This window comes from Oncorhynchus kisutch, linkage group LG17 (assembly GCF_002021735.2).
Source record: "Oncorhynchus kisutch isolate 150728-3 linkage group LG17, Okis_V2, whole genome shotgun sequence".
Taxonomy (NCBI): Eukaryota; Metazoa; Chordata; class Actinopteri; order Salmoniformes; family Salmonidae; genus Oncorhynchus; species Oncorhynchus kisutch.
This window is the reverse complement of record NC_034190.2, coordinates 45,330,243-45,342,345: the sequence shown is the minus strand read 5'-3', so window position 1 is coordinate 45,342,345 and position 12,103 is coordinate 45,330,243. Positions and strand designations below refer to the sequence as shown.

Genomic DNA, 12,103 nt, shown 5'->3' with positions numbered 1-12,103 from the left:
AATTAGCATAATGCATCAATAAATGTCTATAGTTGGAGAAAAAAATACCGATATCTGGGTGGCAGTAGTTTATAAATGAATCCATATATGATCATGATTTACATTTATTGTAGCATAATCTTAACAAACGTCTTGAAAATGACAGCCCCAATGGCAAAACAAGTGAATACAATTACATTGGTCTTCTGCAAAATAAGCACCACCACTTTGCGATATGAGTAGAACATTTTTGAATGAATCCTCTCTCGCAGTCATCATATTTTACTACTTCGGATTCGGCTGGTCGGCTCAGTTGACGCCCAAGAAAAGAACCAGACAGCGTCCTCTAGAGGTTAGAACCTACTTTAATCCAATTGCGCACGAATGTGAAATCAATGGAGACGAAGATTCTATGAAATTACTACAGCGTAGTTGGCGTGACGGGGGTAACCGCTGACTATAAATGGCGGGACGCGTTGTATCCGAACATACCTATAAACTTTGCCTCAACGGGTTTCCAACCGCTGCAAGAGGCAAATAACATCCTTTCTAGTTGGTTTGCTATAATTGAAGGTTATCAGAGGTGTTGCGAGTGACAATAGCCAGAACACAAATCTAAGGTAAGTTTGGATCACCTCAAATATATATATATTTTTTTTACATTAGATAATATCTCTGGACCTTCAGTTTGTGCATTGCAAAATAGTTTGCAAATATCTATTCATAAAGGATTTTCCAGTTTTACGGACCAATAGGCTATTGAAACGTACTATGTGCGTAAAACAGACAGAGAACTCCAAATTAGTTATAAAATGCCAATGTCAACCAAATATCATATAGGATGCATGTTTTTTTAAGTAACCTAGTATATTTCCACTAATAATGATATCTTCTCTTGTTTTCGAACGAATGGCCAAGTTACCATGAAGTCCACCTGCCTGATCATTCTGGCATCTCTGGCAGTCTGCAACCTGACCGTGGCTCGAGGACAGAGCATCCCCGATCAAGAGAAAACGGGAGACCGGCAGATAGACGATATCATCCTACAGAGGGCCGAGGGCATCCTGCTCCGCTCCATTCTAAAAATGACAGAGGATGAGGATGGTGTGAATGGTGCGTAATAGCTTTTGGATCGATTTTGTGTTTTGGCAAACTGGCCGAGTTTGACACGAACCGGGGGTGTTTTACATTGAATTGAAAAGCAAAGAATTTAACACAATTGAAGACATTAATTCTAGTTATGCTTTTGTATACCTGTTTTAAAGTTACCTAGTTGCACGAAAGAAACATTTCTATTCGTTTCAGAAAGACCAGATTAACTCAATAATTTCGATTGTTTGTCATTTTTTTTCATTAACAAATAACCCAACATTTCCAAGATGTTTCATTCATGTTTTGTGCAACATTAACGTGAATACATTAATAGATTGTGTTATTTGTTAGGATGCAAATCTATTTGGAGAGGGCAACCGGCAAAGCACCCGTGAAACGCATCCAATATTTTCCAGGAGTTAATACTGGCATCAAAGCACAAATGCCTATATTTTAATGGTGAAATAATGAAAACAGAATAGAATAAATATGTTTGACATAACCTACGTTTTCATGTTCATGTATGTTCAATGGAAATACATGTACACATGGCATAACAAGCGGTGGCAGATTTATATTTTCCCCTGTCAGTAAACTAATCAGGTTGTCATTTTAATTTTACAGAGGCATTGTCCTCTCAGCCAGAGTGGCTAGTGAAGCGGCAACACCCTGGTAAACGAGAGGAGGACGAGGACGAAGACTCAGGGGAGGTCCAGAAAAGACAGCACCCAGGAAAACGTGAAGACGAAATTGACTCTTTTGTGGAGCTCCAGAAAACGCAGCATCCAGGCAAGCGCTCAATGCTGGAGCAGATTACAGAGAACTCCGCATTTCTAAGTGAACTCTCCAAACGGCAGCACCCGGGCAAGCGGTACCTGATGATGTACAGCAAGCGCCAGCATCCTGGCAGGCGAGATGTGGACGACGAGTCAGACGCAGGGGACCTCCAGGAGTTGGAGAAGCGCCAACATCCCGGCAAACGTTACTGGTATAACATGAGTCCGGATTTGGGCGCCAACAGTCCCTGTGACGTGTTGAACCCTGGCTGCAGTAAAGCCAACCTGTTGCTCGAGCTGTTAGACAACGTGACAAAGAGTCGCGCCGCGGAGAAGAGACAGCACCCGGGCAAAAGGTCCGCACCTGACGAGGATTTGACTGAACGGGAGTGACGAGTGGGCTGGCGCCTGCGAAATACTGTGTTGTAAAAAAAAAATCTATGTGTAAATTGATACAAGTAATAATTTCAAGTGGTTTATTATGAATATAATATGGACCCCTCTGCCATGGGTAGTCTATAGTTTATTTGGCAAACTGCTTTTATGACGAATATTCAGAAAACGGCTCCAGAAAGTATACTGAGAAATGTTTAAATTAGATATTATTATTATTATTTGTTTTTTTGTTTTTGGGGGGGGGGGGGGGGGCTTGAGTGTAATTAAACACACTTGAATTGCCAGAATCAGTAACGCTCAAAGGGATTTCAACTTAATGAATAGCTGTGTTGTTTGCTGGACCAATATTGTTGTCATGAGATGCTCAGAAATGTATTCGTTTTACAGATTAAGCCTACGTGACAAAGAAAAATAATAATAAAGCGAAGCATCTCAGGGAAATAGCTTTTGGCTCAGCAGGCAGGCAGCCTGCATCCAACAGAGGACGCAAGCTTTAAATCTGCTCTCTTCGGTCTGGCCTTGAATTGCATGATTCTAAGTGTCAGAGTTATGTAGACCAAATTGACCTGTAGTTAGGTTTATGATTTAATGCGTTCAAGTTGTAAAACACAAGTGAATGTTCCCCGGACATATATAGTGGGTCTCTGGATTATTTTCTACTTGAATATATTGCATGGTATAAAAACGGATTATTATTGTACATTTTCTGTTACTTTTGCCTTAAAGCTTATTAGGTTATGTATCTACAACGCTGTTATAGGCCTACAATAAAACGCATTGGTACAGATCACGGAGCGTTGGTCTACAGTATGTTTTTCGTTTGAAATTCAGATCTATTCAGAGAAAGCCTCTATCCTTAGCCTTGCAACTAACATGGAATAGGTTAATTATGCTTTTACCTTCCCCTACTGTGATTTCTAGATACAGTGGAAGAGATGGACACCAATTCGTTCCCACTCACACAGCAATTACAGCGCCATTAGCTAAGTAAAACGCACCCACGTTCAGAGACGCACAACCAGTCAAAAGTTTGGGGTCACTTTTCAATGAAAACATACATGAAAGGAGTTGCAAAATGAATAGGAAATATTATCAAGATGTTGACAAGGTTATAAATAATGATTTTTTAAATGTTGAAATCAGCAAACAGCTCATCCACATGACACCATACACCACCATACACGTGGTCTGCGGGTGTGAGGCCGGTTGGGCAAACTGCCAAATTCTCTAAAATTACATTGGAGGCGGCTCATGGTAGAGAAATTAACATGAAATTCTCTGGCAACAGCTCTGGTGGACATTCCTGCAGTCACCATGCCAATTGCACGCTCCCTCAACTTGAGAGAGCTGTGGCATTGCGTTGGGTGACAAAACTACACATTTTAGTACCATTTTATTGTCCCCAACACGAGGTGCACCTATATAATTATCATGCTGTTTAATCAGCTTCTTGATATGCCACACCTGTCAGGTGGATTGATTATCTTGGCAAAGGAGAAATGCTCATTAACAGGGATGTAAACTAATTTGTGCATAACATTTTGAGAAATGAGCATTTTGTGCATATTGAACATCAGCTCATGAAACATGGGACCAATACTTTACATGTTTATATTTTTGTTCAGTGTAGGATTTCCCAGCATTTTTGCACACACAGACCAAAACAAAACTTTACACACATGCAATAGCATTTCTCACTCGATACAAAACATGGAATGAATATCTTGGTATCTCTGTTTTCTGTAGATCCACCTGCAACTGGACTCTTTATAAGATAACCTACTCTTGGCGATACTTTCCTCGTTCTCGATTCGGGGAAAGGGTTAACACACTGTAGCTACTTGCGCCGATGCTCTCCCTCATGCGCGACTAGCAAGCTAGGGCTAAAACTGGTGAAAAAGTGAAATAGGTAGCTAGTTATCTGGTGGCTAGTTAAAGTTCATATTATCATGCAAAAATCTAGTCACGTTAATTTGTATAGACATTCATTTGAACTTAGTCTACCTGTTGTCTGCTGTTTTCATCTTTTCGTTTTGTGGGTAGAAATTTGGGACAAAATATCCACAGGAAAGTATTACTAAACCGACTTCAAAACGCAGGTCTCTGTGTGGCGATCTTGATTTGTTTGCTCATCACATAAAGCACACACATAAGACAGAAGTGCATGCATACTAACCAAAACCATTCGAGCCCTCCCAGAAATGTGGTTGTTTGTTCAGAGGCTTACTCAGACCTAGCTCCGAAGAAGAATGCACAATACGACCTCCTGCTCCCAGAGGATGCTGGGTAACAACCCCCCCCCCCCCCCCAGTCGTCTCGGTGTAACTGACTCTTTCTCTCTGGTCTTAGGTTCCTGGAGGGAGACGAGGATGAGGACACATGCACCATCTCACAGGATGACATCGCTGATGCTGTGGGAATAGACACATTACCTCCAGGGCAAATTTGAGTCTTTCAGGGACAATGTGTCATTTAAGTTGCCACAAGCAGAATATTTTAAATTATCTGGGTTCTCTGTCAGTCTTTTTTATAACAATGTGTTTGTCTCGAACTCGCTCTCACTCCACAGTACTTTAACCTGACCCTGTCTCAGTTTGGGCCCTACCAACTGGATTACAACAAGACTAGATGGTCAGTTTCACCTGCTGTTGTATGAGTGTTCTGTGCAAGTGGGCCAGATATTCTTTGCTTTATTGTTAGACCTGCATTTACTGAATAAATTAACTGTGAGTGTGTGTTTTGGTCTTGAGAAGATGTCTGTTTCATATATGTGTGTGTGTTTCCTCTATTCCAGCCACCTGCTGCTTAGTGGAAGTAGAGGTCATGTGACCTGCCTAGACTGGCAGTCCAAACAGCTGATGTGTGAGATGAATGTGATGAAGATGGGGACCCAAAACACACCTCCATGCTGTAAGGGCTATTTGACTAAGAAGGAGAGTGATGGAGTGCTGCATCAGATGACCTTGCCTCCACAATCACCTGACCTCAACCCAATTGAGATGGTTTGGGATGAGTTGGACCACAGAGTGAATGAAAAGCAGCGAACAAGTGCTCAGCATTTGTGTGAACTCCTTCAAGACTGTTGGAAAAGCATTTCTCATGAAGCTGGTTGAGAGTGCCAAGAGTGTTCAAAGCTGGCTACTTGTAATGAGTAGGTGTGTCCAAACGTGGACTGGTACTGTATGTGTATATATAACTCAGCAAAAAAAGAAACTTCCTCTCACTGTCAACTGTTTATTTTCAGCAAACTTAACATGTGTAAATATTTGTATGAACATAATATTCAACAACTAAGACATAAACTGAACAAGTTCCACAGATATGACTAACAGAAAGGGGGGGGGGTCGAAATAAAAAATAACAGTCAGTATCTGGTGTGGCCACCAGCTGCATTAACCTCCCGGGGATATGTGGGACGCTAGTGTCCCACCTGGCCAAAAGACAGGGAAAATGCTGAGCGCCAAATTCAAATAAATTACTATAAAAATCAAACGTTCATTAAATCACACATGCAAGATAGCAAATTAAAGCTACACTTGTTGTGAATCCAGCCAACATGTCAGATTTCAAAAAGGCTTTTCGGGGGGAGCAAACAATGCTATTATCTGAGGATAGCACCTCCCTAAACAAAGAGAAACCATAATTCAACCCTGCAGGTGCGACACAAAACGCAGAAAATATAATTCATGCCTTACCTTTGACAAGCTTCTTTTGTTGGCACTCCAATATGTCCCATAAACATCACAAAGGGTCATTTTTGTTCGATTTAATTCCGTCTATATATATATAAAAAATGTCAATTTATTTGGCACGTTTGATCCAGAAAAACACCGGTTCAAACTTGCTCAACGTGACTACAAAATATCTCAAAAGTTACCTGTAAACTTTGCCAAAACATTTCAAACTACTTTTGTAATACAACTTGAGGTATTTTTGAAAGTAAAATAATCGATAAAATTGAAGACAGGATGATCTGTGTTCAATACAGGAAGAAAACAAACAAGCATGCTTTCTGGTCACGCGCCTCTATCTAACAGTACACTTCAAGTGACCCTCGTTCAAGATGGCCGTACTTCTTCATTACACAAAGGAATAACCTCAACCATTCTAAAGACTGTTGACATCCAGTGGAAGCAATAGGAACTGCAAGAAGGTCCTTTAGAAATCTGGATTCCCAATGAAAACCCATTGAAAAGAGTGACCTCAAAACAAAACAAAAATAAAGTGGTTTGTCCTCAGGGTTTCGCCTGCTAAATAAGTTCTGTTATACTCACAGACATGATTCAAACAGTTTTCTATCCCAATCTACAAATAATATGCATATCTTATCCTCTGGGGATGAGTAGCAGGCAGTTGAATTTGGGCATGCATTTAATCCGGACGTGAAAATACTGCCCGTCACCAAGAAGTTAAGTACTGCAGTGCATCTCCTCATGGACTGCACCAGATTTGCTGGTTCTTGCTGTGAGATGTTACCACACTCTTCCACCAAGGCACCTGCAAGTTTCTGGACATCCAACAGGTCCCAGACGTGCTCTGTGGGATTGAGATCTGGGCTCTTTGCTGGCCATGGCAGAACACTGACATACCTGTCTTGGAGGAAATCACGCACAGAACGAGCAGTATGGCTGGTGGCATTGTCATGCTGGAGGGTCATGTCAGGATAAGCCTGCAGGAAGGGTACCACATGAGGGAGGAGGATGTCTTACCTGTAATACAAAATGTTCAGATTTCCTGCAATGACAAAAAGCTCAGTCCGATGATGCTGTGACACACCGCCCCAGACCATGACAGACCCTCCACCTCCAAATCGGTCCCGCTCCAGAGTACAGGCCTCGGTGTAACGCTCATTCCTTCGACGATAAACACGAATCCGACCATCACCCCTGGTGTGACAAAACCGCGACTTGTCAGGGAAGAGCACTTTATGCCAGTCCTGTCTGGTCCAGCGACAGTGGGTTTGTGCCCATAGTCGACGCTGTTGCCGGTGATGTCTGGTGAGGACCTGCCTTACAACCGGCCTACAAGCCCTCGGTCCAGTCCCTCTCAGCCTATTGCGGACAGTCTGAAAACTGATGGGGGGAATTGTGCGTTCCTGGTGTAACTCAGGCAGTTGTTGTTGCCATCCTGTACCTGTCCCTCAGGTGTGATGTTCAGATGTACCGATCCTGTGCAGGCGTCGTTACACGTGGTCTGCCACTGCAAGAACGATCAGCTGTCTGTCCTGTCTCCCTGTAGCGCTGTCTTAGGTGTCTCACAGTACGGACATGCAATTTATTGCTGTGGCCACATCTGCAGTCCTCATGCCTCCTTGCAGCATGCCTAAGGCACATTCACGCAGATGAGCAGGGGACCCTGGGCATCTTTCTTTTGGTGTTTTTCAGAGTCAGTAGAAAGGCCTTTTTAGTGTCCTAAGTTTTCATAACTGTGACCTTAATTGCCTACCGTCTGTAAGCTGTTAGTGTCTTAACGACTGTTCCACAGGTGCATGTTCATTAATTGTTTATGGTTCATTGAACAAGCATGGGAAAGTGTTTAAACTCTTTACAATGAAGATCTGTGAAGTTATTTGGATTTTTACAATTTATCTTTGAAAGACAGGGTCCTGAAAAAGGGACGTTTCTTTTTTTGCTGTGTGTGTGTGTGTATATACTTTTTTACCACCTCCATTGATTTAGTCACCCTAATTCTGGCCATCCTATAAGGGTAAAAACTCCAAACTTTTGAATGGATTATGATGGCGATATGAGATTTGGACCATTGGTTTTCTTAGAGGAATATCTACACAATTAACATTGACCCATTGGTCAAAAGATGAGTTTTTGTTTGGAAACCCTACACACTCATTTACATGCACATTTTAGGCATTATTTCCTCTCCCATTGAATCATCCTAATCTGTACTCCTCTCTGTGTCCTTTAGGTGGCTCCACTGTGAAGCCATGTTCACAGTGGCTCAGAAGAAGTGGCTCTATATCTATGACAACAAGGGCATTGAGCACAACGATGGTTTCCGCATGCAGTTTCTCCCCTACCACTTCCTGCTGGCCACAGCGGTGTGTTAACTTATACTAGCTTTGTAATGTTTGTGTCATATGTCAGGGGAATCTATTGTGTAATGTGCTTGTTGAGAATATGAATGTGAAACTGACTGAAGACATAGGTAAGCTCTGGGGGGCTAACACAAATCTTCAGCTCTCAAGCAAGGTTACTCACACAACATTCGAGCGTAGTCAGGTGAACCACCACCAAGACTCACCTGTGAACTCCTATCCCTCTACCCCTCCTCCAGAGTGCGACAGGTTCCCTGCAGTACCTGGACGTGTCGGTAGATAAGGAGTCGGCGGCCATCTGCACCAAGGCAGGATGTGATGGCCCATAACCCACACAACGCTATCATCTACCTGGGCCACTCCAACGGCACCATTACCCTCTGGATGCCCAACAAGAGAGAGCTGCTCGTCAAGATGCTCTGCCACCAGGGAGGTGTGCCATCGACAAGACTGGCACGTGAGTCTCAATCAAAAACATAATATCGTTCTAGTTTTGGTCTCTTAGCTATTGCAAGGTGGTTATAATGTTATGTAATGTAGCTGTCGTAGTCAATATGAAATCCACACATTTGGGTCATTTTATTTTTTGTCTTTGCTGGTGTACTTCCGTAAATGTCCAGCAGAGGTTTTTCCTGTAAGAATCTCCTGTCTATGCAGGTACATGGTGACCTCGGGCATGGACAAGAGGCTGAAGGTATATGACATCAGATCCTACTGGCCCCTGCTGTCCTACTTCTTGCCTGCGGGAGCTTCCTGTCTGTCTCTAAGTCAGAGGGGCCTGCTGTCCGCCGCTTTCCGGAGACATAGTCCAGGTCATACACTGTAGTCATACATACTGCTTAAAATGTTTGTGTGCCATGCCTTTTGTATTTCCCTGTGATCCTCAATATAAACTCAATGTTTCCTGCCATTCCATAGTTCCTTTCCACCAACCCATGGTATAGCCTCAAACTATATTAACCTATATGGCCCACTGAATCTAGAACCAAGCATACTTATGAAATTGACAGAACTGGAACCTAAATACTCATTAAAAGTGAGAGAATGGATTGCTCTGGGGCAGCAACATGGCACCCAGCTCTGTTGTCCAAACTCTGTACTGTTTCTGACTCTTAAAAAAAAACCTCAGTATCTGTTAATGACTGAGTCTCTGTGTCTCTGTGCTCAAGTTGTGTCTGCTTATCTGTGTGGTAGGTATACAGAGATGTGTGGGGAACCCCAGTGACTAAGCCCTACATGGCCCACAGGGCACAGGGCTCAGTGTGGGTGGTAGATTTCTGTCCCTTTTGAAGACGTGCTTGTTGTAGGCAATGGAAAGGGCTTCACCAGCATGGCCATACCAGGTCCGAATGAAATTCTGATTCAAATTCTCCTTTGTGCCATGTTCTATTACCACTCATACACAATACAATTACATGAAATGTCTTCATTATTTCATATTTTACTAACACACATCTCTCTTGCTCTTCTTTCTGATCCCTAACCTCTGTTGGCAGCTTTCCACCCCTCCGGAAGTGATCAGGGAAACAGTGGAAGTCAGGATGAAGACAGATAAAGAGAGAAAAAGAAGAGGCGGCAGCAGCTGGACAGAGGGACCAGTGGATGTGTCAACTCCCATTGGTCCTCTGTGGGGATGAATTTTGACCTTTCAGATACACGTTCTTGGAAATTCGTCCAAAAGCCCAGACAGCAGGCTCCAACAGCCACTGCAGACACACAAAACATGGTGTATTCAGACCCCTTGACTTTTTCCACATTTTGTTACGTTACAGCCTTATTCTAAAATTGCTGAGAAAAACAACGAGTTAATCAATCTACACACATTACCCCATAATGACAAAGCAAAAACAGGTTTTTAGAACTTTACATTACTCAGTACTTTGTTGAAGCACCTTTGGCAGCAATTACATCCTCAAGTCTTCTTGGGTATGACGCTACAAGCTTGGCACAACTGAGTTTCTCCCATTCGTCTCTGCAGATCCTCTCAAGTTCTGTCAAATTTGATGGGGAACATCGCTGCACAGCTATTTTCAGGTCTCTCCAGAGATGTTTGATCGGGTTCAGCTCTGGCTGGGCCACTCCAGGACATTGAGACTAGCCCCAAAGCCAATCCTGCATTGTCTTGGCTGTGTGCTCAGGGTGGTTGTCCAGTTGGAAGGTGAACCTTTGCCACAGTTTGAGGTTTTGAGTAAAAGGCACGACAGCCAGCTTCGAGTTGGCCAAAAGGCACCTAAAGGACTCTCAGGCCATGAGAAACCAGATTCTCTGGTCTGATGAAACCAAGATTGAAATCTTTGGCCTGAATGCCAAGCGTCACATCTGGAGGAAGCCTGGCACCATCCCTACGGTGAAGCATGCTGGTGGCAGCATCATGCTGTGGGGATGTTTTTCAGACGTTGGGACTGGGAGACTTGTCAACATCAAGGAAAAGATGAACGGAGCAAAGTACATAGAGATCCTTGATGACAACTTTCTCCATAGCGCTCAAAATCTCAAACTGTGGCTATGGTTCACCTTCCAACTGGACAACCACCCTAAGCACACAGCCAAGACAACGCAGGAGTGGCTTCGGAACAAGTCTCCATGTCCTTGAGAGGCCTGGACTTGAACCCGATAGAACATCTCTGGAGAGACCTGAAAATAGCTGTGCAGCAACAGATCCACAGATGATGCACTCTATTTCACTCCACAATGCCCTTTCCCACCTGGACAAAAGGAACGCCTATGTGAGAATGCTATTAATTGACTACAGCTCAGCGTTCAACACCATAGTTCCCTCAAAGCTCATCACTAAGCTAAGGATCCTGGGACTAAACACCTCCCTCTGCAACTGGATCCTGAACTTCCTGACGGACCACCCCCAGGTGGTAAGGGTAGGTAACAACACATCCGCTACGCTGTTCCTCAACACGCCCCTCGGGTGCGTGCTCAAGCCATAAGATTCCTGAACATCTAATCAAATGGCTACCCACACTATTTTCATTGCCCCCCCTCTTTTTACATGTACATATTACCTCAATTACATTGACTAACCGGCCCATTAACTCTGCTGCTGTTGAATAATTTGTTGGTTTTTATTTCTTATTCATTTTTTTGTTACTGCATTGTTGGGTAAGGCTCATAAGTAAGCATTTCACTGTAAGGTCGACACCTGTTGAATTCGGCGCCATGTGACAAATACAATTTGATTTGTTTTTTAAAATTTGCCCCAAAAAATAAATCTAACCCTGTTTTTGCTTTTTCATTATGGGGTATTGTGTATAAATTTATGAGAGAAACTTGAATTAATTTTAGAATACGGTTGTAACGTAACAAAATGAAGGGATCTGAATACTTTCCGAATGCACTGTCTCTCCTTGAAGGCCAGGGACTCATTGATAATCAAAGCAACTACAACATATTTACTGCCTTCCTGCTCTTCTGTATGCACCAATGTATTGTGCTTCTATAATCCTAACACCTCTGAATTATACAATTGCTAAATAATTATGTATGAAATATGAGTTTTATCAAGATTTCACCATTTTTAAATGTATAAGCCTTGAACTGGGAAAGGGGAGATACCTAGTCAGTTGTTCAACTGAATGCATTCAACCGAAATGTGTCTTCCGCATTTAACCCAACCCCTCTGAATCAGAGAGGTGCGGAAGGCTACCTTAATCGACATCCACATCGTCGGCGCCCGGGGATCAAAAGACCTTGGTAACTGGCCCAACACTCCTACCCGCAAGGCTACCTGCCGGCCCTCACCGCCTTCGTTTAGGACTATACATGTTATTCTATTTAGTTATGTGGACGTCAAGGAAGT

General features: G+C 43.0%; 1 protein-coding gene and 1 pseudogene across 1 annotated transcript; both read left to right on the top strand.

Annotated features, from left to right (window-relative positions):
• Positions 1-465: 465 nt before the first annotated feature.
• trh (thyrotropin-releasing hormone) lies at positions 466-3,031 on the top strand. The gene is made up of 3 exons (XM_020507321.2): positions 466-599; positions 898-1,092; positions 1,696-3,031. The coding sequence occupies exons 2-3, from the start codon at positions 903-905 to the stop codon at positions 2,238-2,240; spliced, it is 735 nt and encodes a 244-aa protein (XP_020362910.1). The 5' UTR covers positions 466-599; positions 898-902; the 3' UTR covers positions 2,241-3,031.
• Positions 2,340-9,850, top strand: LOC109906960 (WD repeat-containing protein 46-like; annotated as a pseudogene).
• Positions 9,851-12,103: the final 2,253 nt, after the last annotated feature.

Bases quoted from the DNA above. Each gene is read 5' to 3' on its own strand.
- trh (XM_020507321.2), top strand. From the start codon at position 903: ATGAAGTCCACCTGCCTGATCATTCTGGCATCTCTGGCAGTCTGCAAC. The intron at 1,093-1,695 runs GTGCGTAATAGC...TTAATTTTACAG, and splicing joins GGATGAGGATGGTGTGAATG to AGGCATTGTCCTCTCAGCCA.